The 26,141-nt window shown below is 40.1% G+C and overlaps 2 protein-coding genes across 6 annotated transcripts in view; one reads left to right on the top strand and one right to left on the bottom strand.

The window, feature by feature from the left end:
- The first annotated feature begins 3,174 nt into the window (after positions 1-3,174).
- GNAT1 (G protein subunit alpha transducin 1) lies at positions 3,175-20,727 on the top strand. Of its 5 annotated transcripts, none has more exons than XR_015747551.1 (9): positions 3,175-3,558; positions 8,043-8,085; positions 9,482-9,623; positions 10,099-10,256; positions 11,298-11,426; positions 15,434-15,563; positions 16,308-16,461; positions 18,068-18,319; positions 19,626-20,727. XR_015747551.1 is itself a non-coding variant. In XM_087954998.1 (9 exons), the coding sequence occupies exons 3-9, from the start codon at positions 8,081-8,083 to the stop codon at positions 18,256-18,258; spliced, it is 909 nt and encodes a 302-aa protein (XP_087811124.1). In that variant the 5' UTR covers positions 3,497-3,558; positions 6,466-6,610; positions 8,043-8,080; the 3' UTR covers positions 18,259-18,376. The 5 variants fall into 5 exon arrangements, 3 of the variants coding, with proteins under 3 accessions (XP_026529020.2, XP_087811124.1, XP_087811123.1); XR_015747550.1 differs by having other exon boundaries at positions 18,068-18,337; positions 19,556-20,727; XM_087954998.1 differs by lacking the exon at positions 19,626-20,727 and adding an exon at positions 6,466-6,610 and having other exon boundaries at positions 3,497-3,558; positions 18,068-18,376.
- A 143-nt stretch (positions 20,728-20,870) lies between these two features.
- GNAI2 (G protein subunit alpha i2) overlaps positions 20,871-26,141 on the bottom strand; it is a 103,332-nt gene continuing 98,061 nt past the window's right edge. The window contains exons 8-9 of the mRNA XM_026673298.2: positions 22,991-23,216; positions 20,871-22,080 (exon numbers count right to left, since the gene is read on the bottom strand). Of these exons, the coding sequence (XP_026529083.1) occupies positions 23,026-23,216 (191 nt within the window). The 3' untranslated portion in view covers positions 20,871-22,080; positions 22,991-23,025. The remainder of the gene's footprint in view (positions 22,081-22,990; positions 23,217-26,141) is intronic.

Below are 26,141 nucleotides of genomic sequence, written 5' to 3'. Positions count from 1 at the left end.
TGAAACCTCACCTCAAACTAACACGTTATTAAGCTGCCCATCGGTTTCCTTGAGTTCATACCGATGTTAAGTAGTATCCATCCCAAAATGATATGAACACCTTTATCCACAAAGAAACCTGTTTGCTCTGCCAAATTTTCTCCAAAGGGGTTTGGATACCACTGAACAATATGCAGATAATATAAGCGCAGAGAAGAAGTAATGCTTGTCCATGTCTGTTATCAGTATGTAAGCTCACATGTGTCAGCTCTTAAAGGGAGATTAGACTAGGATACTGGAGTCATAAAAATAATATAAAAATATAGTAACAGAATTTTGCAAATTTGATTGGGCTTCCTCCTTCCTTCTCTTCCTTGATTTTTATGATGCCTCGGAGGGTTTTTTCTGAGATGTTTTCTCGGATTACAATTCTGCCCCAGACTGAGGTTTCTTTTCTCTTACTATTAACTTAGTAATATCTCTTCCTCCTGTCCCTCAAGGCCATTTCCTTTTCCTACTACAACATATGCATATTTTCCAATACTCCATCATGGCTACTTTCAGTGGTCCATCACACTGTTGCTCTAAGCATCTTTTCAGTTATTTAATTCCCCTCACCTCCTCAGTGAAGTAAGGAATGGCTTGGGACAAGCAATGGGGCAGAGACCTTCTTGAACCAATCTCATTCAGTACACTTCTCATTTGCAAGTTCTAGACAGAACCAAATTGCCAGGGGAAAAAAGACCCAGGTGTCCTCTAGAATCTCGAATCCGTTAGTCACCTGGTACAGATCTTTTCAAAAGGTCCGTTGCCTGTGCAGATGTCCAGGGCTTCTGTGATCTGCAGTTTGACAAGGAAGTGGTCTCATCATGGAAAAGGGGAAATGCCAACATCCTCCACTTTCAGATTACATCTTCCATTTATCTTTGCTCCAAAATAAAGACCAGTGGTGAGATCAGTGACAAACAAATTAAATAAATAAATGTCTATCTTTATCCTTAGGTTTTGTAAGCGGTAGTTTAAGAAAAGTGCAATTCGGTCCTGAGCTACAAATATATTCTTCTATCGATTGTGCAAACCTTGAATGAAGGAAAAAGCAGGAACGTCTCATGTTCTGTCTTCATTAGCACTATTTCACCCAGTGGGCAAACAAATGCTCCTGGAAAGGCCACAATGCATCAGAAAAGCAGCAGACCATCACTGCACATCGCTTGAATTTGGCTTTCATTGATATAAGTGGAAACTTTAGCACACACATTCTGATTCCTATCAGCAGCAGGCAGCTTGACTATTTCTGTTTTATTTAATATACATTTTCAATGTCTGCAAATCTACCAGGCATTCCAATATTTAACCCTCATTCTTCAGCCATCCAATTCCGCTAGTATTCATCATTCATATTTGCTATAAAAATAATATTCTCTCTGAACATGTAGACCCCAATGCCCCCCATCAAAAGTAATTCAGTTGCTGCTCTTACACCACCTAATTCATCTTTTGTTTACAAAACTTGGCTTTTAGAAGTTTAGAAGAATGATCGCAAGATTTTATCTGAGAGCTAGAGGGTTAAAGAACTGGATTTTCAGGGACTTTGGGTTCACTTCCCAATTTGACTGTGGACTCTGTGTATAGTCAATGGACAACCACCCACCCACCCCTTATTTTCTTTTTGCAAATAGCAGTAACCTAATTTGTGTTGGACTTCAATGGAACTCCCTGTTCAGCACTTCCCAAACCTTTATCTTCAAAAAGCAATGGGATGTTGATGGAGAATTAACTGTTTACTCTGTATCCCCTCTTTGTTTACTACATTGTGGATTTTGCTATAAGATTGCTTATCTTGGGAGACTTCCCTCTGCCTTTCGTTCCTTGCCATACATGCAGGAGTGGGTTTCTACCGGTTCTGTCCACCTCTGTAGAACTGGTAGCTCTGAAGAGCAGCAGACATAGAACCAGTTCTATGTCTGCTGATGTTTTTGCCCACCCAGGCTCTTACCTGACCTTTATTTCCTGCTTTTTCAACTTCAGCTGCCGAACGAGGCACAGCTGCAGTTAAAAAAACAAGAAAAGAGAGCTGTTTTAAAGGCTGCTTCTTGGCACACAGTGTGCTAATGACGATTAACAGGCGTGTGGCTCACAGCGGCAGGGAAGCTCGTAAATCCCGAACCGGTAGTTAACCCTGTCGTATCCCACACATGTACACAAGCACATGCTCTCTAAGTCAGGGTCTCCAACCTTGGGCCCTTGAAGCCTGGCGGACTTTGACTCCCAGAATTCCCCAGCCAGCAAAGCTGGCTGGGGAATTCTGGGAGTCAAAGTCCGCCAGGCTTCAAGGGCCCAAGGTTGGAAACCCCTGCTCTAAGTCTTTTCCTGGAAGGATACAGTTAACTTAGGTCCTGCCTGCCTCTATAATACATTTATTTAAATATACATCCTGTTCTACAACCTCTTTTTTGCTAGATTCCCATTTGTCGGGCTCAAGCAACCAGAACAACTTGCAAGTAAGCCAAAGTAGATACTTTATTTCTGATTGCCTATTTTACAAGAATCTTGCCAGAGTGTCTGACATTTCTCCCTTGGGAAATGGCGGATATAGACCTCAGGATTTTTGGTCAGATGTTTGATTCCAGACTGGAATGAATTTTACTCCCCTTCCGCCAAGGATTCCATCACACTACTCATAGGCATAGATAAATGCAGACACACATTCAATATTACAAACCCCATGAAAAACTACTAATTAAATATTAACAGTGATGGCACTGGATACGATAGGATTAGTAGCTTGGTTATCCAGCTTCTCTTTCTATGTTTCTTGCTCCCCACATCTTTCCTCCAAGACATGCTATTATTTTTGACATTGCGGGTGGGGGGAAATGTCAGCCATCTGATATTTTAAACCTTAATTAATTAACCATAATTCGTATAATTTATCCATTGCCAGATTGAGATCAAAGCACGTGAACCATCCGCAGCAGATCCCATTGGTGCATCGTCCCACGCAGGTAAAGGCAGAGCTTGGAGGAAGGAGGATCCCTTCTTCCGATGCTTGTCCAGGTCAAGAGCAGATGACAAAAAATGGAAACTGCTGAGTTCAGCATGTGCAGGGATTGAAGGAGCATTATCTCAGAAAGGCCTTTAAGCTACTGAGCACGAGATTAGAGCCTGGGAAGACCCTCCTGTGTGGCCCTTCTTCAGTTGCCCTTGCTCCACATTGGGTGCTTCAGAGCACCTGATTCCCAGTTCAGCCAAATCCCTCTAAGCCAGAAAGTAGCTGGTATTGGCTCAAGAAGGGAGCAACAGTAGGCACGGAAGGCGCTCAAGAGAGCAAGACAAGGAAGAATCTGCCTTGACTTAAGGCTGGGCTAGAGAAGAAGGCAGCTCCAAACAGGAAAGCACTGGAGCCCCCTCCCCAGGTTTTCCTGGGAATCCCCTTTCACTGACCGAAGGGGGGGAAAAAACAATTGGGGGTGATGGGTGCAGGTGCAAGCGTGGAGGAAAAGCATTCTCGAGAGCTGGAAAAAAAGCTCAAGGAAGATGCCGAGAAGGATGCCAGGACAGTTAAGCTGTTGCTTCTTGGTAAGTAAATCCTCCAAAGAAAGTCACAGTCAGCTTGTCCACACTGTGGCAGGCACTATCAAGGAGTTCTTCCTCCCTTTTCCTACAGTGTCTCATTCACTTGCATGCCCGAGTGGAAGGAGAGCGGTGGGCATTTCATTCAGAAGCAGAGCAATCCTAACCCAGAAGGTCTTCTGTCCCAGCCTCTGTACATGCAGACTGGACAACAACATTAGGAAGTCATGTGAAGGCAAAGCCAAGTCCTATGAAGATTTATCTCTATATGCTGTATTTATTTATCAAATTTTTAAATCGACCCTCTCCCTCACCGAGGGACTCTGGGTGGTGTACAGGTAAAATATCAAACCATCAAAACAGAATATAAAATTTAAAAAGGCAAAGATGAATTAAAAATCAGTGTGAAAGTTAATTAAAAGATGGGAGGAGGTCTTTCAGGATGCTAGCCAGCCCCACAGCTGCCTGCTCCTTGGTAAGCATGCAGTCTTGTGCAAAACCAAACGCATGGTGTAGAATACTGGTGCCTGGTTCAACAATATTAACTATGAGTGGGATCCAGGTGTCCTAGTGGACCACCACTTAAGTAGGAGTGAGCAAGGTGCCAAAAAAGCTGATGCATCTTTTGGATGCATCAACAGAGGGCTGGTTTCAAGGTTATGAGAAGTAATAGTACTGCTTTATACTGCATTGGTGAGGCCACACTTGGAATGCTTCATCCATTTCTGATCACTAAAACACAGAGAAGATGCTGAGACCCTAGAAAGAGTGCAGAGAAGAGCAACAAAGATGAGGAGGAGTCTGCATCCTACAAGGAACATTTAAGGGAGCTAGGTATGTCTAGCCTACTAAAAGAGAAGAATTGGGGGTGATATGATAGCTGTCTTTCAGTACATGAGGAGCTGCGACAGAGAGGTCAGGGTCAACTTATTCTCCAAAGGTTCTGAAGGTAGGACAAAAGGCGATGGGTGGAATCTCGTTGAAGAGAGATCCAACCTGGAACAAAAGAGAAACTTCCTGAAAGTGAGAACAATTAACCAATGGAACAACTTGCCACCATGAATGGTGGGTGCTCCGTCACTGGAGCTTTTCAAGGAAAGTTTGGACAACTATTTGTCCGGAATAATATAAGGTCTCCTGCCATGGACAGCAGAGGTGGTATTCAGCAGGTTCTGACCAGTTCTGGAGAACCAGGAGTGGAAATTTTGAGTAGTTCGGAGAACCGGCAAATACCACCTCTGACTGGGCCTGCCCCTATCTATTCTCTGCCTCCCGAGTCCCAGCTGATTGGCTGGGTCTTCTTTTGTTGCCCTGCACAGGAGAACGGAGCTGGAAAGCAGGTTAGTGGGTGGGGAGGGAAGGGAGATTTTACAGTATCGTTCCTCTGCCATGCCCACCAAGCCATGCCCACAAAACCGGTAGTAAATTTTTTTGAATCCCATCACTGATGGACAGGGAGTTGGACTAGAAAAACTCCAAGGTCTGCAGAGGCTCCAGAGTCATATTTTTACATCTTTCTGGAAGGCCAGGAAGGTGGGGGCCTGCCTCGCCCTTGACTTATGAGACAAACATAAGAGGAAAAGATACCTGCACATTTTAGAGAAATGGGAACTAAAAGAAATTCCTTCTAGGTATATCTGCTAAGACTCTGCTTATTCTCAGAGAAGCTTAAGGCATCTCACACCAGCTCCTGCTGTACGTTGATGCTGATTTACTTTGTCATTTGGGGGCCATGCATTTAAAGCTCCCTGGACCATTGCTCCTTCAAGACTTTTGCTGACATAGTTCTGCTGGATCCTCTGCTTTAAATATAGATGCTGCACCCTACTTTTGTACAGATGAAGAGAAGGATGGACTGAAGAACTGTAAAGATGGTTACCTTCTCTTGTATTCTTGGCAAGGACTAAGCTGACCGGGTTAGTTAGCTCAGCTTTCCCAAACCACATGTTCTGTAGACGTGTTCAGATTATATTTTTAAGAATTCCCAGACAGTAGAACTAAACAAGTGTGCCAAATTAAAGCAGGATGAAATATCTAAAACAACTTGGGTCTACCTTTACCACTGAGTGGATTTTTAATGTTAACACTACACTGAGTTACACATGCGTACACACAACTGCTGCAAGTGAAATATAAGCAAAAGGGCCAAAAGACAATGGGCATTGTGAAATGGTTCTTTGTCAGAGAAAGATGCATTTAAATATTACAGAAGTGCATGCTGTTGTTGGCTCCCATAACCTCCAAGAGAGCCATAGCTGTATTTTCTTTCAACAACTTTGTTCCAGAATATTGATGGACGTTCTCATTGGCAATACCAGCCAACCCACAAATTAATGCAGCCAATGGACTTCCTTTTCCCACATTATTAAGGGAGTTAAATGAAGGGCTGGCCTGTGGGAACTGTTCTTCAGTCTTCCCTGGTGGACTGAACCATTCAGATGTTGGGACTGGAATTCCAGACTGTCATAAGCCTACGCTTTCCACACAGTACATGATAAGTAATGCCATCCTGTTTCCCATCCTTTCATAACTTTGTACGCTAGAGCTGCCCTTTTTCTATGAAGCACTGAGGATAAGTTGGCCTATGGCCCAGATCTCATTATCTTATTATCTCTCCTGGAAAGGTGACCAAGGCTGACTTAGAGCATCTTATTCTGACACCTTTGGTGGTGGTAATCCTGCACAGATCCCTTATTACAATATAAGATGGAAAAGTACTAAAGAGAAGTTCTTTAGAATTCAGAGACAGCCTTTGGGGGAAGGGAAGGAAGGAAGGAAGGAAGGAAGGAAGGAAGGAAGGAAGGGATTGACTTAAATTAGGTCATAAGGCCAGCATGCCTTTAGAAATATCATATATGAAATATTTTGCTTTTGCTTTTTTTCTCCTTTAACACATTGTATTTCCTAACACAGCTGCCAAAGTTTGAAGATAAAAAAGAATTAAGATAGTTTGATCAAATATGGAGCCAGTGAGAAAGAGGGAATCTCCGTGCTAGGTCAAAGGGTAAATGAAGCTGACACCAATGTGGAATATTGGAAAGATTTGCACATAAGGCTGGTATGAAATGCATGGGTACAATAATTATCTGACAAAAATGTCCATGCTAGGTTTAAACCCTCTTCTCAAATGGAATTCTGATGATATACTGTTGGCTACTGAAAGAAATGTGTAATAACCACCCAGTGAGTTAGATTTGGCTGAGGAAATAGGAAAATAAATACACTAAATTGAATCTGAATCTTTCCACTTCCAATCCTGGATCTTAACCACCACATCAAAATGGTTTAAATGCTCACCTTATTATTTAAAATTAATGAGTAATATGATAGTTGCGATTCAAGTATTTAAGAGTAATTAGTAGAAGTAAAAATCAGATGCTGACACATTGAGCTTGCCCAGTAGTTGAAAAATCATTGAATCCAGTTGCAAAATGGTTGAATTTGTAATGAATTTTTTTAATAAAACTGCTGCTGTTTACAAAAAAAAAAAAAACAGAGAGAATAGAGTCTCCACAGACGGGGGAAGAATAAATAGAACATAGAGATTAAGAAGTAAAATAAGATGCTGTTTTGATTAAATGGGAGGCAAGGTAAGACTAAAGATGTCTAAACGGAAAGGCTTTGTTTTACTAAAGTGTAATGATACAGAAATGAAATGTAAGCTAGGATAGTGTAAAAGACATGCAAAAAAAAAAAAAAAGAGGGTGGGGAGGAGACATATGGAAGCATTGAGCCAGTCGGCCACAAGACTGTGACAAATAAAGCAGAAGTGAAAAAATGGAGTTTGGAAGTAGAAATGAGTGTGTGTTTCTCTCTCTGCAGCAAGTGGGGGAGGAAGGTTGAACCACAACGAGCTTAACTGGAGAAAGTGGAAGGAGATAGCTACTTTCATTTTGGCAGCAAAATATCTAATAGGGAATTCCTCCTCTCCATATAGAAGAGATAGGAGAAGCAACTGGGAAGCACAAGGGAGGATCAGGCAGCAATTTGTGGCCAATGTACGAGAGCGTGGTGGGCGATGGATCACCAATAAGAGAAAAGACCCCGAGTATTGACAGAAAAAATATTGTGGTTTGAAGAACCAAATGCAGGCTAGATCAGAGGGTCCAGGATGGAAAAGATACAACCTGGAAGGAGAGATCAGTGTGGGAGAGTTAGGAATGCTGCTACATGAGAATTTGCAGACTCAGCTGATGATTTAGGATGTTCTGCAGGAAAGGGAGAGTATGATTAATGAGAGAGAGAGAAAGAAAGAGAGAAAGTGTTAGTTAGTTCTTGGGGCCCAGGTTCTTAAAACAAAGTGCAAAATTATTGAGGAGAGTCCACCAAGGATTTTTTGGGAAGACCAATTTTTGACTTCAAAACAAATGTAAGACTGCAGAAGTGCCGCAAATGGGCTCTGGTGTTAAATTGAATTTGGTGTCATATAGAAAGCATTGGGAATTGGGAACAAATACAGTTTAGTCCCTTTTCATTTTCTGTTCCACCAGGAGCTGGAGAATCGGGGAAAAGCACCATAGTCAAGCAAATGAAGTAAGTCTTCTTCCAACAATTCCTACACATCCTTGCCATTGCAATTGTCAAATTCTACTCATAAGAAGTCTTTCTCATATGAAGTGTTGAATCGGTCTGCCCAATTTATTTTAAAAGATTGTTTTAATAAATGAATAAAATGGATTCCAAAAAATAAGTAGCCTCGAGCAAGATCTTTATTCTTAGCAATACCAATGAGGCCTGAATCAATACCGTAGGCATCCTTCAAAAGTAAGACTGATGTGTAACTGCTTTGCTTGGAAATCTCTTCCCCTAATCTGGGGGGAGGAGCGGAAACCACAACAGTGTGGAAGGTGACCGCAGCACAGGAGGAGGGGGTTTAGAGAGGGAGAAGCTTTGTGAGCTAGGTTTCTGGCTTAGGTTAAAAAAAAAGTAGCCATTTTGTAAGAATGCTCATGACAGGATCTCAACAACCCAAACATGCCAGTTTTCCCAAAAACATTACCTATCCTTGCTCTCTGTATATTCCTCTATATGCTTTGTGTTTGAGGAAATTAATAATGTACCAATATCCCAACAGCCACCGTATTCTTATTTATTCTACATTTACCCAATAGGTTGCAACTCTTCACTGAGATTGATTATTCTTTAAAATATAAGCATGTTCAAGATATATTTAATGCTTAGTTGTAGCTATACCACATACGGCCATAGGCTACAGAAGGAAATAAATGCCATACAAAACTGTATGTGATGTGCCCATGTAATCTTCTATCATTTACCATGAGTTAAAGAAGTCTTTATTTTCACATCCTATATTTTAGGTGCATGTATAAAAAGTGTTGGGTATACATCAAAAACACCAAGTACTATATGTATGCAATCAAGAAATATATTTGTCAAAGATGTAATTTAAAAGATTCACACACCATAAAGCTCCCATGCAATTGGTTGCTTTTGAGCCTACTGTGTTATATAAGCCCATCCCAATGAAGAGTCATGGTTTATATAGGACAAAAGTTGATACCACACCTTGTGTTAAGGAAAAAGCAAACAAATCTCATCTACTAGCATTCAGATTTAGCATAATGTGTGAACTAGATTTGCAAAGTATCTAATGGAATTCCATTATTGAGAATATTGCAATCTCCCTTGATAGCAGAAAAACAAAAACAAATCTGGAGGTAGTTATGATAGAACATTCAAGGAAAAATGAATGAGAAGCTGGGTCTCTCTGTAACATGTAATTTGTCTGAGGAATTAGGAGAGGAAAAAGACAGTTGCATTTTGTTCAGAGTTCCTCAAATACACTTAGTGCAGTATTTTTCAACCTTGGCAACTTTAAGATACATGTACTTCAACTCCCAGAATTCCCAGGCAGCACCTAACGTTCCTGAGAACTTCTGGATTGATTTTCTCTTGTTATCTTCCATAGAATTATCCATAAAGATGGTTATTCTTTAGAGGAGTGCTTGGAATTCATCTCCATTATCTACAGCAACACCCTGCAGTCCATGCTGTCCATAGTAAGGGCAATGGGCATCCTGAACATCCAATATGGAGACCCAGCCAGACAGGTTGGTCACTGAGGAATGGTTATGTTCATATATGGTTGTTCTTTGGGCTTTTATTTATTTATCTAACTTATATGGCTTCCCATCTCACTAGAAGTATCTCTAGTTGCAATAAATATATAAAACAATCATAAAAGTATAAAACAATCATTCAAAGTTAAAGCATTATTAAACATTAAATAATTTGGTATCTTGTCGCTATCTTCCACAACAAAAATGGCTGATAAAAAGAAAAGAAAATAGAAATGGGCAATAGGTAATGGACAGTTCATGTGATTTGGAGAATTGGGATTATACAAACATCCAGAGAAATTAATTCCAAAGATAACAAAACAGATGTAGGTCAGAGAAACTCAAAGCAATCGTCATTCTAACTCTTTTTGCCCAGACTACTCTTTTCAGTGAAGGAGGAAGGACTCCCTCCCTATCCCTCAGAAAGGTCTCATTGATTGAACTTCATCTTCTGTCTCAATTGTAGGATGATTCCCGAATGTTGCTGCACTTAGCAGATACTATTGAAGAGGGCACCATGCCTAAGGAGATGTCTGACATCATTGACCGACTCTGGAAAGATACAGGCATCCAGGCCTGTTTCGATAGAGCCTCAGAGTTCCAGTTGAATGACTCGGCTGGCTAGTAGGAGATCTTGACTTTGAAACTTTGAAATGGAGGGTGTGGTTTGGATCTGGGGATTGCTTTGAGTGTGTAGGATGATTCCCAGCATGGCTTAGTTATAATGGAAGATACTAGATGTAGTAGTATGTCTCTTTTCACATTTTATACAGGGCCGATGCTTGGTTAGGCCCTTTCCCTAATCAGCTGAATTCCTATATATCTGCCTCAGGTGGAAATAGAAAGATTGTTCCCACATTACAGGCAGATGTAATGGAATACTAAGTCAGAGAAGAGTGGTTTTATAGCCAAAGTGAAAATTTTCAACCACTGCAGTAAGCAATGTGCACCATCCTCTTCCTTCTAGGAACCCATATAAGATGTACAGGGGACCTTAACTGCAGGGGTGGGCTATTATGGGTTCACCCAGGTTCGGGAGCTAACGTTATGGCCGGTTCTGAGAACTGCCAAATCCCATCCCTGGCTGGCCCCTCCCACCCCACCCCTCCCAGGAGTCTCCACACAGTCTGTTTTGGATGCAAAGTACTGTAAGTGCAGAGCTTGCACGGAGGCTTGGGGAAAGTGAAAAAACAGGCCTCCCGGAAGTTCCAGAAGGCCAGAAACAGGCCTGTTTCCGGCCTCTGAAGTCCAGGGAAGGCTGTTTTCACCCTCCCAGAGGAAAGCCTCCGGAGCCTGGGGAGGGCAAAAACATTTCCCCTGCTGTGGTTCAGGAGGCCGACGAGGCCACTGTCCACCCAGCAACCAGCCAGCCAGAGAACCCATTGCTGAAAATTTTGAAGGCCACCCCTGCTTAAGTGGATCGCTTCTCTGAGTGGGCGTGAGGGGAAGAGAAATGTTCCCTGGGATTCTCCGGCCTCCTTGCCAAAAGTGAATATTCTCCTCCCAAACTCTGTTTCTTTCAGACCTCACTTTTCCTCAAGAAAAAAAAGGGGCCAGAATATTTCAAAACCTCTCAGCTTGCCTAATACCTTAGAGACCGAAGCTGAAAGATCCAGGGTTCTTCTGCATCAATTACATTATAGAACTATATTTCTATACCTGCAGTTACTTGAATGATGTGGCACGGTTGGTAACTCCTGGATACGTTCCCACAGAGCAGGATGTTCTCCGCTCTAGAGTTAAGACCACCGGGATCATTGAAACCCAGTTTTCCTTCAAGGATCTCCACTTCAGGTATTGTATGTCCGAAGCAGTAGTCCACCAATAAGCAGATCGTCATCTGAGTCTAATAGCCTTACTTTCAATAGGTTAGGAAATAGGGGTTTTTTAAGATTTTCAATATTCAAAATTGTTCACTGGACAGGCTAAATGTGTGTGGATATGTGTGATTTGTATGTGTCACGGCTGGTTAAGAGCTACACAGTCTCTCCTCCTGGTCACCATTTCTATTGACATATGAGATGAATCCGAAATTCTGTTTTGTGATGGGTTAGGATGCAAGAAAGTCTCTGCTAACGGCTTCTACAGTAAAGAAAAATGGTTGATATAATTCATCCCATGGAAATTCACTGAGTGATTTTGGGCCGGCCATTCATTTAGGCCAACATTGTTGTTGGGGATAAAGATCTCCTTGAACTCCAGAAGAAAAGATGGAACATAAATTTCCATCTTTAACATAAGAAAAAAATAGTAGCAATTTAAAAACTAGAGGGAATGTATCTTCTCAGAGCATAGTATCTGAAATTTAGATCATATACGTTTATGTTTCACACTGAGCTTTGAAAACAGACAGAAATCAACATTGAAGAGTAGAAGTAATCCAGCTAGTGAACAGAAAAGGAGAAGGAGGAGGAGGAGGATGAAAAACTGATCATATCTGCATTGTCTGAAATATCTTATGTGCACTTATCCAGGAAAGAGTATGAAAGATTAGCAGTTTAAATGAACCACTCTATTTATTTTTGTGAGGATGCACTGCCCTCTATTGATGCAGAGTTGGAATAACCAAACTTCCACCTGAATAAAAAGATTTTCATAGGCATTTTATTATTTTCTTCAATAGCCCTTCGTTTCTTGGTAGTACACCTCGATGGGGCTTTTCCTAATGACCCTTTTTCCCCCTGTATGTGCAGCTTGCATTTCCATATTTTTCTATTTCAATTAAATTGATAAAATACAAAACTCTATTTCAAGATCTTATTTAAAAAGAGAGGTACTTTTGCTGTTCATCACAGGTTGTAACTGAAAGCAGCAGCTGGGAAAATACACCTGAAAAGGGGTAGTCAAAGAGCTTGCAGGTTTGTTAAAATCTCACTTTTGACCTTTTTCTTGGCTGTCAGAGTTGACAGTGAAATATGCAAAGTTGTTCCAGTAACCAGTGAAGACATTCCTTACCAGACCCTTCCGCCCTGTCAGTCTTGGCCCACAGTTCCCAGCTTTCCAAACCCACATTTCTTGACACTTCCTTCCTACCTACTTACACATCTTCTGCCTTTAGTTTCTATGTGAGAGTCAGTTCCCTTTCCCCTTGCTTCTACTTCCTCTTCCTGGGCTCACCATATGTTTAACCCAGTCCAAGTTTTCACTCATTGTTCTGGAAGCATACCAGCTCAGTGACTAGGATAAAAGCAGTGGTGGGATTAAGCCAGTTCAGGAGAACCGGTTGTTAACTTTCTGAGCAGTTTGGTGAACTGGTTGTTGGAAGAAATCATTAGGGCAGAGAACCGGTTGTTAAATTATTTCAATCCCACCACTGGGTAAAAGTCCCCATTTCAGAGAGGCTTGCTCCAGGAAGTGCCTGAAATCCCCAGTCCTAGCATCTTCAGTTACTTTTCCATCAGGTAGACAGGTAATGGGATTGACTAAATGAGATTAATCCAGTGTTTCTCAGCCTTGGCAACTTTAAGATGGGTGGATTTCAACTCCCAGCATATGAATTCTGGAAGTTGAAGTCTACCTGTCTTAAAGTTGCTAAGGTTGAGAAACATTGGGTTAATGCAAGAGTCTTCAAACTTGGCAAGTTTAAGGCTTGTGGACTTCAACTCTCAGAATTCCTGAGCTAACATGACCGAAGAAGGAATTCTGGGAGTTGAAGACCACAAGTCTTAAAGCTGTCAAGTTTGAAGACCCCTGAGTTAACGTAATCCCTGCCTGCATCTATTTTGGTTTAAATGTACTATCAGCATAGGTTCCGTAAACCTGTGAACCTTTTTTAGGTGTCCCTATAATACAGTATCCACCTACAGTCAACTTAGTTTTGGAAATATGACTGATACACTTCAGTGTTCTCTATTTTCTGAGCCTGCCCTTTACCCTTTCAATTTTTTCTCAATTGGTTTTCTACAAATTTCTTCAGACGGCTTGCCTTTTCACATCTGTCCTTGAGTAAGTCTCCCTGATTTTCTTAATTAAATGGCAGGATTTATTTTCTCTGCAAAACTATTGTTGGCTCTGCAGCTTTAAATCCTGCCAGACAGATAAATTTTGCTTCTTCTCTGAAAAGATAAACTTTAAGCATTCTGATGTAATACTTTCGTGAATAGTGCTGAAGTGGGAGAGATACTTCATCATGAGAAGTGCAGTAAAATATTAACAAGTCACAAATCTAGTTCTGTCCATTTCTGTTTGGTGAATTCCTCGTCTGCCAATATTGTCTTTGTCTTCGTCTGTTTCTGTGCTGGATGCAAATTTGCCTTTAAAACATTGATGTAAGAAGAAATGCACTTTTGCGTGCATTCCTCCTAACATAACTTTTAAGACTTTTCCACAATAAGTTCATAAAATATTTTCCTTAATATGAATATTTGGGTATGTATGTTTTGAAGTCTGGACTGAATTAAAAGAACTAGAGAAATTGAGGTTTCTATTATGTAAGGGTATTCTGTTGTAAATATACAAAACAGGTACAAGTATTTCTCAATTTACAACTGTAATGGAGCCTGGAATTTCCATGTTATGTCATTCCAGTCATAAGTTAAGACATCTACATGACTGACCCAATTTTACATTTTTGGGGGAGGTCACTATGTCAATGCCACGGTCCTAAAGCAAATGCCACTGTGGTCATAAAGCAAATGCCATGGTCATTGAGCTCATTTCTATCGTTTCTATATACTCATTTCTATACATATATATATATATATATATATATATATATATATATATATATATATATATATATATATATATATATATATATATATTTCTATATACTCATTTCTATGCGTGTTTTTGCCAGAAGCTGGCAAAAAAGATTGAACTGGAAAAAACTGCTATAAATTGAGGTCACATGACTGTGGAATGCTGCAACCGTCAATAAAGGTGAGGCAGTTGCCAAGTGACCAAAATGCAGTCATGTAACTCCGTGTATGTGTGTTTGTGTGTGTGGCCATTGAAATTCCAGAACTGGCTCATAAAAAGCTTTGGAGGGGGACTGTTCATTATAACTTTGAACAATCGCTAAGTAACCAATCATTACGTGAGGGCTGCACTATTGTGAATTAAAGAGCTGCGATGGCGCAGTGGTTAGAATGCAGTACTGCAGGCTACTTCTGCTGCCTGCTGCCTGCCTGTGACTTGGCATTTCGAATCTCACCAGGCGCAAGGTCAGGGGTTGGATTCAAAAATTCCAGCAACAGGTTTGCTGCCTGGTTGCTGGGTGGGCATGGCTATGATGGGTGTGGCGTACTGGAACTTCCAGGAGGGCCGTTTTTCACCTTCCTCAGGGTCTGGAGGCTTCCCTCGGGCCTCTGGGAGTGGAAAAGCGGCCTTCCCTGGGGTCCGGAGGCCCTCTGGAAGCCGGAAACAGGACCATTTCTGGATTTCCGGAAGGCCCATTTTTGCCCTCCCACAGCCTCCATGCAGACCCTGCACTTACCTGCATCCAAAATGGGCTGTGTGGAGACTCCTGGGAGGGATGGGGTGGGATGGGCAAGGCCAGCCGGTTGGTTCAATTACTGGTTTGGTGAACTGGATGTAAATTTAACATGCTGTTCACCCGAACCAGTCCGAACCGGCTGAATCCCACCCTTGACTCAGCCTTCCATCCTTCCGAGGTGGGTAAAATGAGGACCCAAATTGCTGGAGGCAAATATGCTGACTCTGTAAACCGTTTAGAGAGGGCTTTGAAAGCACTGTGAAGTGGTATATATCTCTAAATGCTATATCACTAAATAAAAATATGAAATTAAAGCAATTCTTTTAAAATTCTTGATCACACCAATTCCTCAACTTCCTGGCAGGATGTTTGATGTCGGAGGCCAGCGCTCGGAACGCAAGAAGTGGATTCATTGCTTTGAAGGCGTCACCTGCATCATCTTCATTGCTGCTCTCAGCGCCTATGATATGGTCCTGGTGGAAGATGATGACGTGGTAAGGAGCATCCGAAGTTTTCTTCCAACTCTTCTGATTATAGCAAATGAAAGACATTATACATTTCTCAACCAAGACTTAAAGGGGCAGTTTCTTTTATTCTTGGGATGGAGAATTTACTTGTGAAAAGGAGATTGCTATAATCTGAAGGTAAGTTTCACAAATTTCATACCGTTCTATGAGTTGTAGATCACGGAGAAGGGTGGACAGTATACACAACTCAACTAAAATAAAAATCATAGGGATCACCTGACAATTGTGGCACACACACACACACACACACAATTCATTTGCCTTTCTACTTTTTTAAGGAATCCCACAAGAAATTATCTTTAATTTAGGAAAGTTTTGTCAGATTCATCCCAAAAGAAAATTTCTTCTCCTGATAACAGTTTTAGGGAAAGGAGTGGGGTGATGACCTAGAGGTGGAGCTCTTGCCTCACCATTAGGAGGCTGTGAGTTCGATCATAGGTAGATATTTCTCTCTCTGGGCATAATGAGGATGTATCTGCTGAATAAAACTCCACATTGGCAACAGGAAGGGCATTAGGCCAGTAAACAACCTGCTAGCTCTGTTCAATTTGCCCAGACTCCACCCTGCAAGGGATGGGGTCGTTAAAAGAAGATGATAACAGATTTAGGGAAAAGTTGTTTATGTTGTGTGCACATCTTTAGTAACTGAAATGTAGCTGGACTGAATAAGGAGAACAAAAGGTGTCCTGGGTTTTTTGTTTCTTGTTTCAGAATCGCATGCACGAGAGCTTGCACCTCTTCAACAGCATCTGCAATCACCGATACTTTGCCACCACTTCCATTGTACTTTTCCTCAATAAGAAAGATGTTTTCCAGGAAAAGATCAAGAAGGCCCACCTCAGCATCTGCTTCCCAGATTATGAAGGTGAGTTCCAGTCAGCAGCATGCATGCTTGTGTAGATATACTTTAATGAATTAGAGTCTTACGCTTACAGTCATCACAGTACAGTGATGTAGGAACATACAAATGTCACACCAGGTAGCATGGAAAGTCACAGAAAATATTATATAGGTCAGCAGGCTAAAACCTGAATGCCTAAAGGATGGTATCTGGTTTTGGCATTCTGCAAAATGATCATTAAGAGTCCAAAGAAGAAGTAGCAGGTGCTTAGCTCTGCCCTACTGGATTTCCTTCAGAAGTTTGGGTCATAATTTCCAATGGTTTGCTGAGCAACAGCTATACTGGCAGGGACCGATGTAAGTTGTAGTGCACCACATCTGGCTGATGCCAATTTAGGGAAGGCTTGTTTAGATAAAGCCAAACAGGGAATGATCATGTTCCACTACCAGGAAAAAAATCAGCAATAATAATGAACTTTAATATCATCAACCATGGTTTCATTCTTCCATCTTTATCTGCACAAGTTCTTCCTGTGGAGGAGGAAATGGTGCCCTGAATACCAGCTACTCCATGAAGACCTCAAGGTCCCTTCCAACTATTCTATTATATGGTCAGCATTATACTGGGCCTAAATCAGTGAGAATGTGTAGAACCCACTCTCCTCTTGTATTTACACCTACCCTTGTTAACTTGTTGACTTTCTATACAAAGATATACTTGCTTGGATGGATGCAGCTGAAATTTGACAACCATATAAATGACAGGGCGGTTAATTTTGTTAATCTCATCCAAAGTTACAAGTAATTAAAACCTTTGCATTTGGTTTCTTGGTCTTACTACACACAACTTTGGATGGAAAAAGCAAGTTATCCTCTATTTCTCTTGTTGCCTATATGATCATGAAGAGAAGACATTACTTTATTACAAGACATTCATTTTGAAAAATAAACACTAGAGGCCCTCAGTCCTCTGTGAAACAGGGCATATTTTTCTGCCACGTAAACCAGAAATTGTTATTGACTGTTTCTTCTAGGAATACATTTATGTGTTCAGTATTTGTTGTTTTACTGTAAATTTAACCACCTTTGAGAATTGGCGCCCATATTATTGTTGCAGAGATGCCTTTCTTCTCAGTTGTTCCAATACTGGAAGAAAATACAACATAATGGGGACTGCAAAGTTGCTAAGGGAGTGTTGGGCAATTCACCCAACAAAACTTCTCAAAATGTTACCTTTTAGTAAACCGGGTTGAGGTTTATTAATCACTGAAAGGGCAATAGAAGCCCCATGTGCTTAGTCATGTCAGTCATACTTCCAGAATGCCTACTCTTCCACCATTCAAAGATAAATGATGTAGGTGGGTGACATTTCAGTAAAACAGGCAAGATTTGATTATCAAGGGTAGACTATTCCATGGGAGGGAAGCTCTGTACAATGTAGTTGTTCATTCAACAATGAATACCAAACGCTTAACAACTGCAGTGTTCAGTGTACTAAGATTCTGCTTCGTACAGATTGGAATCATTCCCTCAGTATGAAGTTTTGTCTCATTCTGGACAAATGAACAATATTATGAGCTTAAGAGGGCTTGTGTATAGCTATTGTTTTATTACCACCTATCTCTCTGCAGGGACCAATACATATGAAGATGCAGGTGCCTATATCAAAGTCCAATTCCTGGAACTGAATATCAGAAGGGATGTGAAGGAAATCTATTCACATATGACCTGTGCCACAGATACAGAAAATGTCAAGTTTGTTTTTGATGCTGTTACCGATATCATCATCAAGGAAAATCTGAAGGACTGTGGCCTCTTCTGATTGCAAGCGTTTTGTTTTTCCTAACTTGGTTGGCTCTGGCAAGGCATGATCAGATGGGTGGGTAGATATGGAAGGCAAGGTGAGGGGACGTACCTTGAATAAAATCCTGTTCATTGAAGCAACGTATATATTTAAGCCAATTAAAATTGTACAAAATTTCTGTAAGGATGTCAAGAACCCTGCAGGGGGAGGGGGGACGGGGGGGCGAGGCGGAAACTGAGCCCAATGTTCAAGCCAGGTTTGTATCTAATTACATACATAGGCTAATGGGGAACCTTCAAGACATCCAAACAGGCTTATCAGATATAGTCTAATGGCAAGTTGCAATAAGGGCTCTCAGTTTATTTGGGAGAAACAAAAAAAGGTAAATTTCCCAGCTTTTGCAAGTATATATTCCAGCTCTCTTCCACAAACACTGCAACAGTGATGTAGTGACTAATACCAGTGGAGTCTCTGGGATTGGAATTTTTAGGCCTTTTAGGGATTTTTTTTTTTTTTTTTGAATCTGGAAGTCTGTCCCTTTAAATTCAGAAGAGTTAGATGACAAGATATTTAGCTTGGGCATCTCATGATTGAAAGTGGGGGAGGAAACCCTGGTCAATGAAAATTAGCAATTTGTCACTGAATTTCAGTGGTGAAATCTTTGCTCAATGGGGAATTATTAAAGCTGCAATGAAAAATTAGAGACCCCTGTGATTAGAGTAAAATAAATTATTGGCATTGAGGGATTACCGCAGAGATTTACAATTGGGAGGGCCTGCACAGTTGAAGAGGGTTTGTAGCTTGTTCTGAATGTTTCCACAGAAATCTATGACTTCTAGCTCTGCTTGTGGTCTTTGTCAAGGCATTGTATGATCACTGATGTCAAGCAGACTCAGAATTAAATGCCTTGATCCAGCTGACCTCCTCTGATGTTCACAGAAGGTGGAGGGACTGAAAGAATACAACATATGAAGCCAAAATGAAGCCAGACTATAGGACCTCAGTCCTCCTATGTAATACACTCTTTCTACTGACGTTCCTGTTCATCTCGATTAAAACCCACCTTGCCAATTCAGCTAAGTAAAAGGGCAATAATCCCCACAATTAGGTTTTTTTTTTTCCTCTGCAAAATACTACCTGAAATAATTATCCAGACTCAAAAGAGAAAAAACTTGTTCCATCCCAGGAGCTGGGTTACATAAGTCATGTATAGCTTACCAATCTTTTTTTTTTAAGTTAGAAAAATCTGCTACTAGAGGTTTCCCAACTCCGGTATGCTTGCATTTTGACATTTCTTCATTACTTTCACTTTCAGTAGGAAAAGCAGGCCAGCAAATGTTTTCTTCCAGGATCTGAGCCACAGCTGTGCCTCTAAGGGGTAAAAGATGTGTGGCCTTGCCTCAACGCTGAACCTGCTTGCTGATACTGGCTAATTCTGCTGTCTTCTTCCTTGTTCACTCTTGATTTTTCGTTAACGACACCGCTTTCTCTGAATGATGGGAAACGTGGCGACTACTGAAACTATGCATTGTATTTTGGACCTGTTTTTCTTCTAGTTTTGAACACTGGTGGCTTATGTGACAAACTTGCTCAATCTGTTCACAACAAAAAGGAGCAGTAAGGAAACCAGATATGCTAGTCAGTAGGCTGCTTGATGAAGATCGAATAGAAGCTTGCTCAAATCTGGTGATGGTCATCCCCAACACACACCATGGCAACTAAAGGGGGTGGGTGTACTTTCTTCAGTATTTCCTTTCAACATGACTCTATTGATCTGTCTAGATTGTAAGTCAAAGGAGAAACATATACCATAGAATAACAGAGTTGGAAGGGACCTTGGTGGTCTTCTAGTCCAACCCTCTGCATAAGCAGGAAACCCTGTATCATTTCAGACAAATGGCTGTCCAATCTGTTGTTAATAATCGCCAGTGTTGGAGTAACTGCAATATCTGGATGCAAATCGTTCCACTGATTAATTGGTCTAACTTTTTGGACTGTCATTTCTAACTGTCATTTCTTAGTTCTAGGTTGGTTCTCTCTTTCATTAGTTTCCATCCATTGCTTCTTGTCCTGACTTCAGGTCCTTTGGAGACTAGCTAGAACCCCTCTTTCTTGTGGCAGCCCCTCAAATATTGGAACTGAAATATTGAAATATGTCACTGTATGTATTTAAGGAAAAACTATATTTGAAGATTATAACACATTTCCCTTTTTCTGTATTTAATTATTATTCATAACTTATATTTTCCCTTTCAACCTTATGCGGCATTCTGCTCAAGTTTTACATACTTCAGGAAAGAAACAAGCACTCACTCAGGCCATAAAACTCTTTAGAAGGAGATGTTTCCAAAACAGGGGTGTTTTAACTTTATAATGTACAACCTAGTGGGGGGTTTTAAAGGTGTTTTGGGCTACATTTCCCATGTACCTCAATCACAATATCCAATGATCTTGCAGCTGTAGTCATAAACATCTCCAAGGTTGTTATTGTTGTTTTTAGGTCTAGGAGAAGCTAACAAACTTGTATCATGAGCCAAAGAAAACCATCCAATCGTTAAAACCCACCATGAAATACTGCGCTCAAATATATTTGGAACGATGGAAGAAAAGCAACACAGTTCAAAGACGGCTTTCTTTCTACTTTTTATTATTTCAAACCATGTGAACAATTTGGTAAAACGTGATAAAAGCTAGGCTGCGTCTGACGGTTACTAATGGCCCAGTGCCCATCAACTGCACAGCAGGCAGGACCGCTTACATACAGCAGCGTTTCTTCAGCTGACACTACAGTTAGAGCTAAGAAAAGACATGAAAATAGACCTGACACTATACAGCACCCTCAGGTGCACCCTCAGGCCCTGGGGTGGGGCACAAAGGAATGGAAAGAAGTTTGACATTGCTTAGTGGAATCTTAGCCCTTAGGAACCTAATTCTGTGGCCAGGAAGAAACACGTTTTAATGCATGGGCACTGCCCCCTCATAAAAAGCTTGGCCTGGCCCACAGCAAAAAAGGGAGAGAAGGGCTGGTAAACAGGGGAAGGAACCCACTGTATTCTATTCTGAACACAATGCACACTGAAGCAAACTAAAGAACAGATGTAAACATACAGACACCCTCAAGGCACAAATTTACTAGAGAAGATGAGCTCATACTGGGCAACTCAACCATTTACTACTGGACATTTTAAATACGATTTTTTTAAAAAGGGTTTCTTATAAAACAATAGACCAGCTTTTCCTGCACAAATTGACTCTTAAGGAATGTGGTTTGTTTTTGTTTTTTTTGCTGGTCTGTGCAAATTACAGAGGTAGGAGCTGAAAAACTTGCTCCATGGCAAGAGCTCCACTTGATGGAAGGTTAAAAAAAAAACAAATGGACTGTAGATTGCTTTGGCAGGGTCAGACAGAAAGTTACTTGGACAAAAATAAAGCAAAAGAAAAAAGAAAAAACCCACCTTGTATCTTAAAAAAAGAAGATAAAAAGCATGGCAAACACATCCAAAGCCCTCTGACTTGCTACCATCTGAATTTCAGTTAAAGAAAGAGAAGAAAAGGGCATATATGGAAATGTTACAACTATGGCAAGTCACCAATCATTGGTACTTTAGTAAGGCTTTGTGGGCATAGGGAGAAGACAAACAGCCTGCAGGAGGCATCTAGACAGCAAAGAGCAGGGAAAACAATGGGCCCTGTCCTTTGGACAGGAAGAATTGCCAAAGTCTCATCATTAGGAATATTTAAAGGAATGGAACAAAACTTTAAGAAGCAGAAGTTGTTAAATGATGCAGTCCTCCCTTCATCAACACCAGCCTCTTCCTCATATGGAGCAGTTCAAGTATCCTGCAGTGGGAAGAGCAAAAGGAAGTTCATATACACATTGACAGAAGACACTGGAGTTACAAAACTCTGTATTTGGAAACAGTGCATTCTGGGCACTCCAGAAATTCCATTTTGATTTGGATTAAGCCAATCCAGTTGTTTATGACAGGCTCAATATTCTCCTGAAAATAGGTTTTCCAGAAAAGGAAGTGATTCAACTACACTTGGAAACTTCTAAAAAATTTTCCTGGAATAGCTAGGTAAGTTTGGAGGACTTCTTTTCTCCTTGAATACTTGGTTCCTAAAGTGTAATGTTTTTCATACTCCTAAGAGCATTCAAAATAAGGTTCAGACCTGAAGTGGTCTGCTGTATGCTACTTGTCTAAGCAAGAGAACAGGATATCCGTAAGGTAAACAGTACATATAAAAACACATCAGTGCTCAATCCAGTATGGTATTCACTCTGCCCTGCATATATACCTTAGCCTCTGAAGTTAAAAATAGTTGCTAATGTAATTTGGAACCTTGAATCATTAACCCACCAATCATGGGTATTTTAGTAAGGCTTTGTGGCTCATAGTGGTTTAGACAAATCCAAATTAACATAACCACTACACAGATCAGATTTACATTTTGACGGTGGACTTTGTCATATATGGAAACCCATCTTATATCCAAAAAGCCATGATCTCCACTGCATATTTGTATATTTAGTGAATATCAATGACAGTGGTTCTACCTCATCTTGGGAAATGGAAAATATTACTCCCCTGCATCCAATTAGACTTGTATATTCTCTGAAATGAAACACCTTCAGATAAGTGCATCCAATCTTGCTTTCAGGAAAGTGGCAGAGATACCGGTGTTTTAAAAGTTTGTAAGTGTATCACAAGTAGCCTTAAACTGTCTCATTATTCTAACAACGCTTCACCTTTCTATGTTCCTCAGTAGATGCCATCTGAAGAGCTAAAAGAGCCCACAGTCCTTCAGGTTGTTTTTGATGATGACATCAGTGACAGCATCAAAGACAAACTGCACATTCTTGGTATCAGTGGCACAAGTGAAGTGGGTGTAGATCTCCTTGGTGTCCTTTCTCTTGTTCAACTCCTCAAACTTGTTCTGAATATAGCCTGCAGCTTCATCGTATTTGTTGGCCCCTGAGAAGGAAGGAGAGAAAGAACAATGATGAGAAAGATTATTATTATACTAGGTGCATTGACTCAGTTTTCAGTTTGAAACCTTAAAGAAGCAGTGCGTTAGCTTAAAAAGTCAAGAACCATCCTCAATCCATATAAACAGTATCAGAGTTGCTATGAAAAGCTTAGCAAGACATTCTAGCCCTGAAAAGGCTGTTTTCCTCCTCTTTGAGTTAGTGTGGTAAGTGTGGAACAAAAATAATTTGTGGAAGGGATGAAGGAAGGGGGAAAGGGAGAAGGGAAATGAAAGGAAGGGAAAGGAAGAGAAGATGGCCTTCTGCTGGCTTCTTTCTATGTAACTCTGAGCAATAAGGCTTAGTCACATCAAGGAACCTGAACTTTTTTTAAAATGATCCAATCTATCAGATCTGTAGTTAACACACAATCTCTCTGCACAGAAGGAAGTGGTTTCAAAAGAGAGATAATTTGCTGCAATTTCCCTATAAAGCTACTGGTATTATATGGATTCTATTTTGGAAGCATCGGAGATCTTTTTTTTTTTTTTTTTTTACAGAACTCATAATTAACCGATCACCTTGCAAAGACTACAGGTAGTCTTCGACAATTATAACAGTTCATTTAGTGACGTTCGAACTTACAACAGCACTGGAAAAAAAATGACTTATGACCATTTTTCACACTGATGACTGTTACAGCATCCCGGTGGTCATGTGATTTACATTTGGATACTTGATAACTGATTCATATTTATCCCAAGGTCATGTGATCACCTTTTGACAAGCAAATTCAATGGAGAAGCCAGATTCCCCTAACAACTACGTTCCTTACTTAACAACTACAGTGATTCAACTGTGGCAAGAAATATCATAAAACGGGGCACTTAGCAACAGAAATTTTGGGATCAATTGTGGTCATAGGTCGAGGACTACCTGTAGTTACCTGCTGAATTTCAGTTTCATAGTAAGCCTCCAAAAACCACATTCTTCCCTCTCTACCACAACTTTCCCAAAATGCAGACTTCACATAGCCATTGAAATGATACATCCTAACTACAAGAAAAATCTTAATATCTCATAAATTTATCAAAAAGTAAACTTGTATCATTTAAAATATTTATTGTATCAAAGGGTTTACATGCCATAATCAGGTAAGTTTTACGGCAAAATTCTTTTCTCATTTTTGGATTTACAGAACTGTTTGTATAGCCACCTTTTAAGAAATCTAACACAGTATGACCTCTACATATTTTACATATCCACACAAGGTTGTCCTCCAGCAAACAAAGATATTTCATTGGAACTCAAAGCATATGCACAACTTGCACATGTAGATTACTATTGCTGCTATGCCATCATCACTGATGGCATAAGAAGAACGCAGTTGAGATTTAGCAGAATAACACCTACTACTATACATACTTAGTATGTATGTTATCTCAAATATACTAAAGTAACAGGGAGAGTGTTTTAGAAGCCAGATTTTTTTTTTTTATTAATTCAACAGCCTCATTCGGATCTTTCTAGGTGATTTCAAGAATAAATGAGAAATTTTCTACTTCTGAAATAGTATGGAAAAGCTTTTTCTGCTATTTCTTCTTCCATGAAAAGAATAAATGGCTATTTTAACTACACATGCCCTTATTTGGTTTCTACTCAAATCATATGCCATTATGCACCATTTTGTTCTACTAAGTCTAGCTTTTCTAAGAAATATGTTCATTTTAGGGTTCAGAGGAAATGCTGAAAAAATCAATAGTGCTATATTTACGGAAAACCTAATCTAAGTTTTGTACTACTTTGTTCTGATGGATAATAGCTCCCCACGATGATCTATCAATAATTTCTTTGAATTCTTGTAATCTCATCCTCATGGTATCAGCAATACCACCTGGCTATCTTATCTTGTCTGGCTTTTATCTTGTACAGATTCTGATTTTTCCATTGCGGCTCTCCAAAAACTTTTGCTTCTGGCATTATGTGCCCCAAATATTAATATTTACTTCTATTTTAGTATTTTCAATGAAGAATGAAAAAATAAAATAAAATAAATAAATCTGGTTTTCCTTCAACCCATATTGAATTATTATTTTTCTTGTTGCTCAAGGTACTCTCAATGGTGTTCTCCAGCACAAATTAAAAATGCATTTAATTTTTATTCATTCAGCCTTTTTGATGGTTCAGTTTTCACAGCCATGTGTTACAACTGGAGAGACCATAGCTTTGACGACATACATCCTTTGCTGGTACTGTGATGTCTCTGTACTTTTTCTTTTGGTCTATATTTGTCATAGGCTTTTTTCCAAATATATTTATTTCATCACAATCTTCAACCTTATGGATTTTTGAATTGGGTTGGTGTTAGAAGTTGACATAACTGTGGTTCTTTTAATATTGACCATCAAACCAGATTTTGTATGCCTTTCATTTTCTGCAAAGGATTCCTACATCCTCAAATAATTTTAATGCCAATTTCTGCTTTTGATATTCTGCATGTTGAAGAAGTCTAGTATATAACTAGTAGAATAACAGTATGATTGATAAGTGCTGTTTTTAATTGCATTGAAATTGATTAAGAGAGGATACCATTCAAAAGCCAGTTTAAGTTGGTGACATAGAAACACCTGCAATAAATAAATAAAAAGATCTGAAGAAAGATACTAATGTGTGCAGGAAAAGTTTTATGTCCAAAAATGTACATACTAACAGAAAGGAAGTCGGTGTATTATGCAAGTTTGTTCTGAGGCAGAAACAGTCCTTCCTGAAATTGTTCCATGCCAAGTGTTTGAGCTATAATCTACAAGCATGACGGCTAAATGTCATGCATGGGTGGGGATTAAGGATATTAAAGATACTGAAGTGCACTGAATTCTGAAAGGATGATCTATATTAGATTGTTGCCACTGGTGGGAGATGAGAGTTTATTTAG

This window comes from Notechis scutatus, chromosome 2, assembly GCF_049901735.1.
Source record: "Notechis scutatus isolate UNSWTSFEM ecotype Mainland chromosome 2, rNotScu1.2, whole genome shotgun sequence".
In the NCBI taxonomy this organism is placed as follows: Eukaryota; Metazoa; Chordata; class Lepidosauria; order Squamata; family Elapidae; genus Notechis; species Notechis scutatus.
The sequence above is the reverse complement of the archived record's forward strand: the minus strand, read 5'-3'. Positions and strand labels throughout refer to the sequence as shown.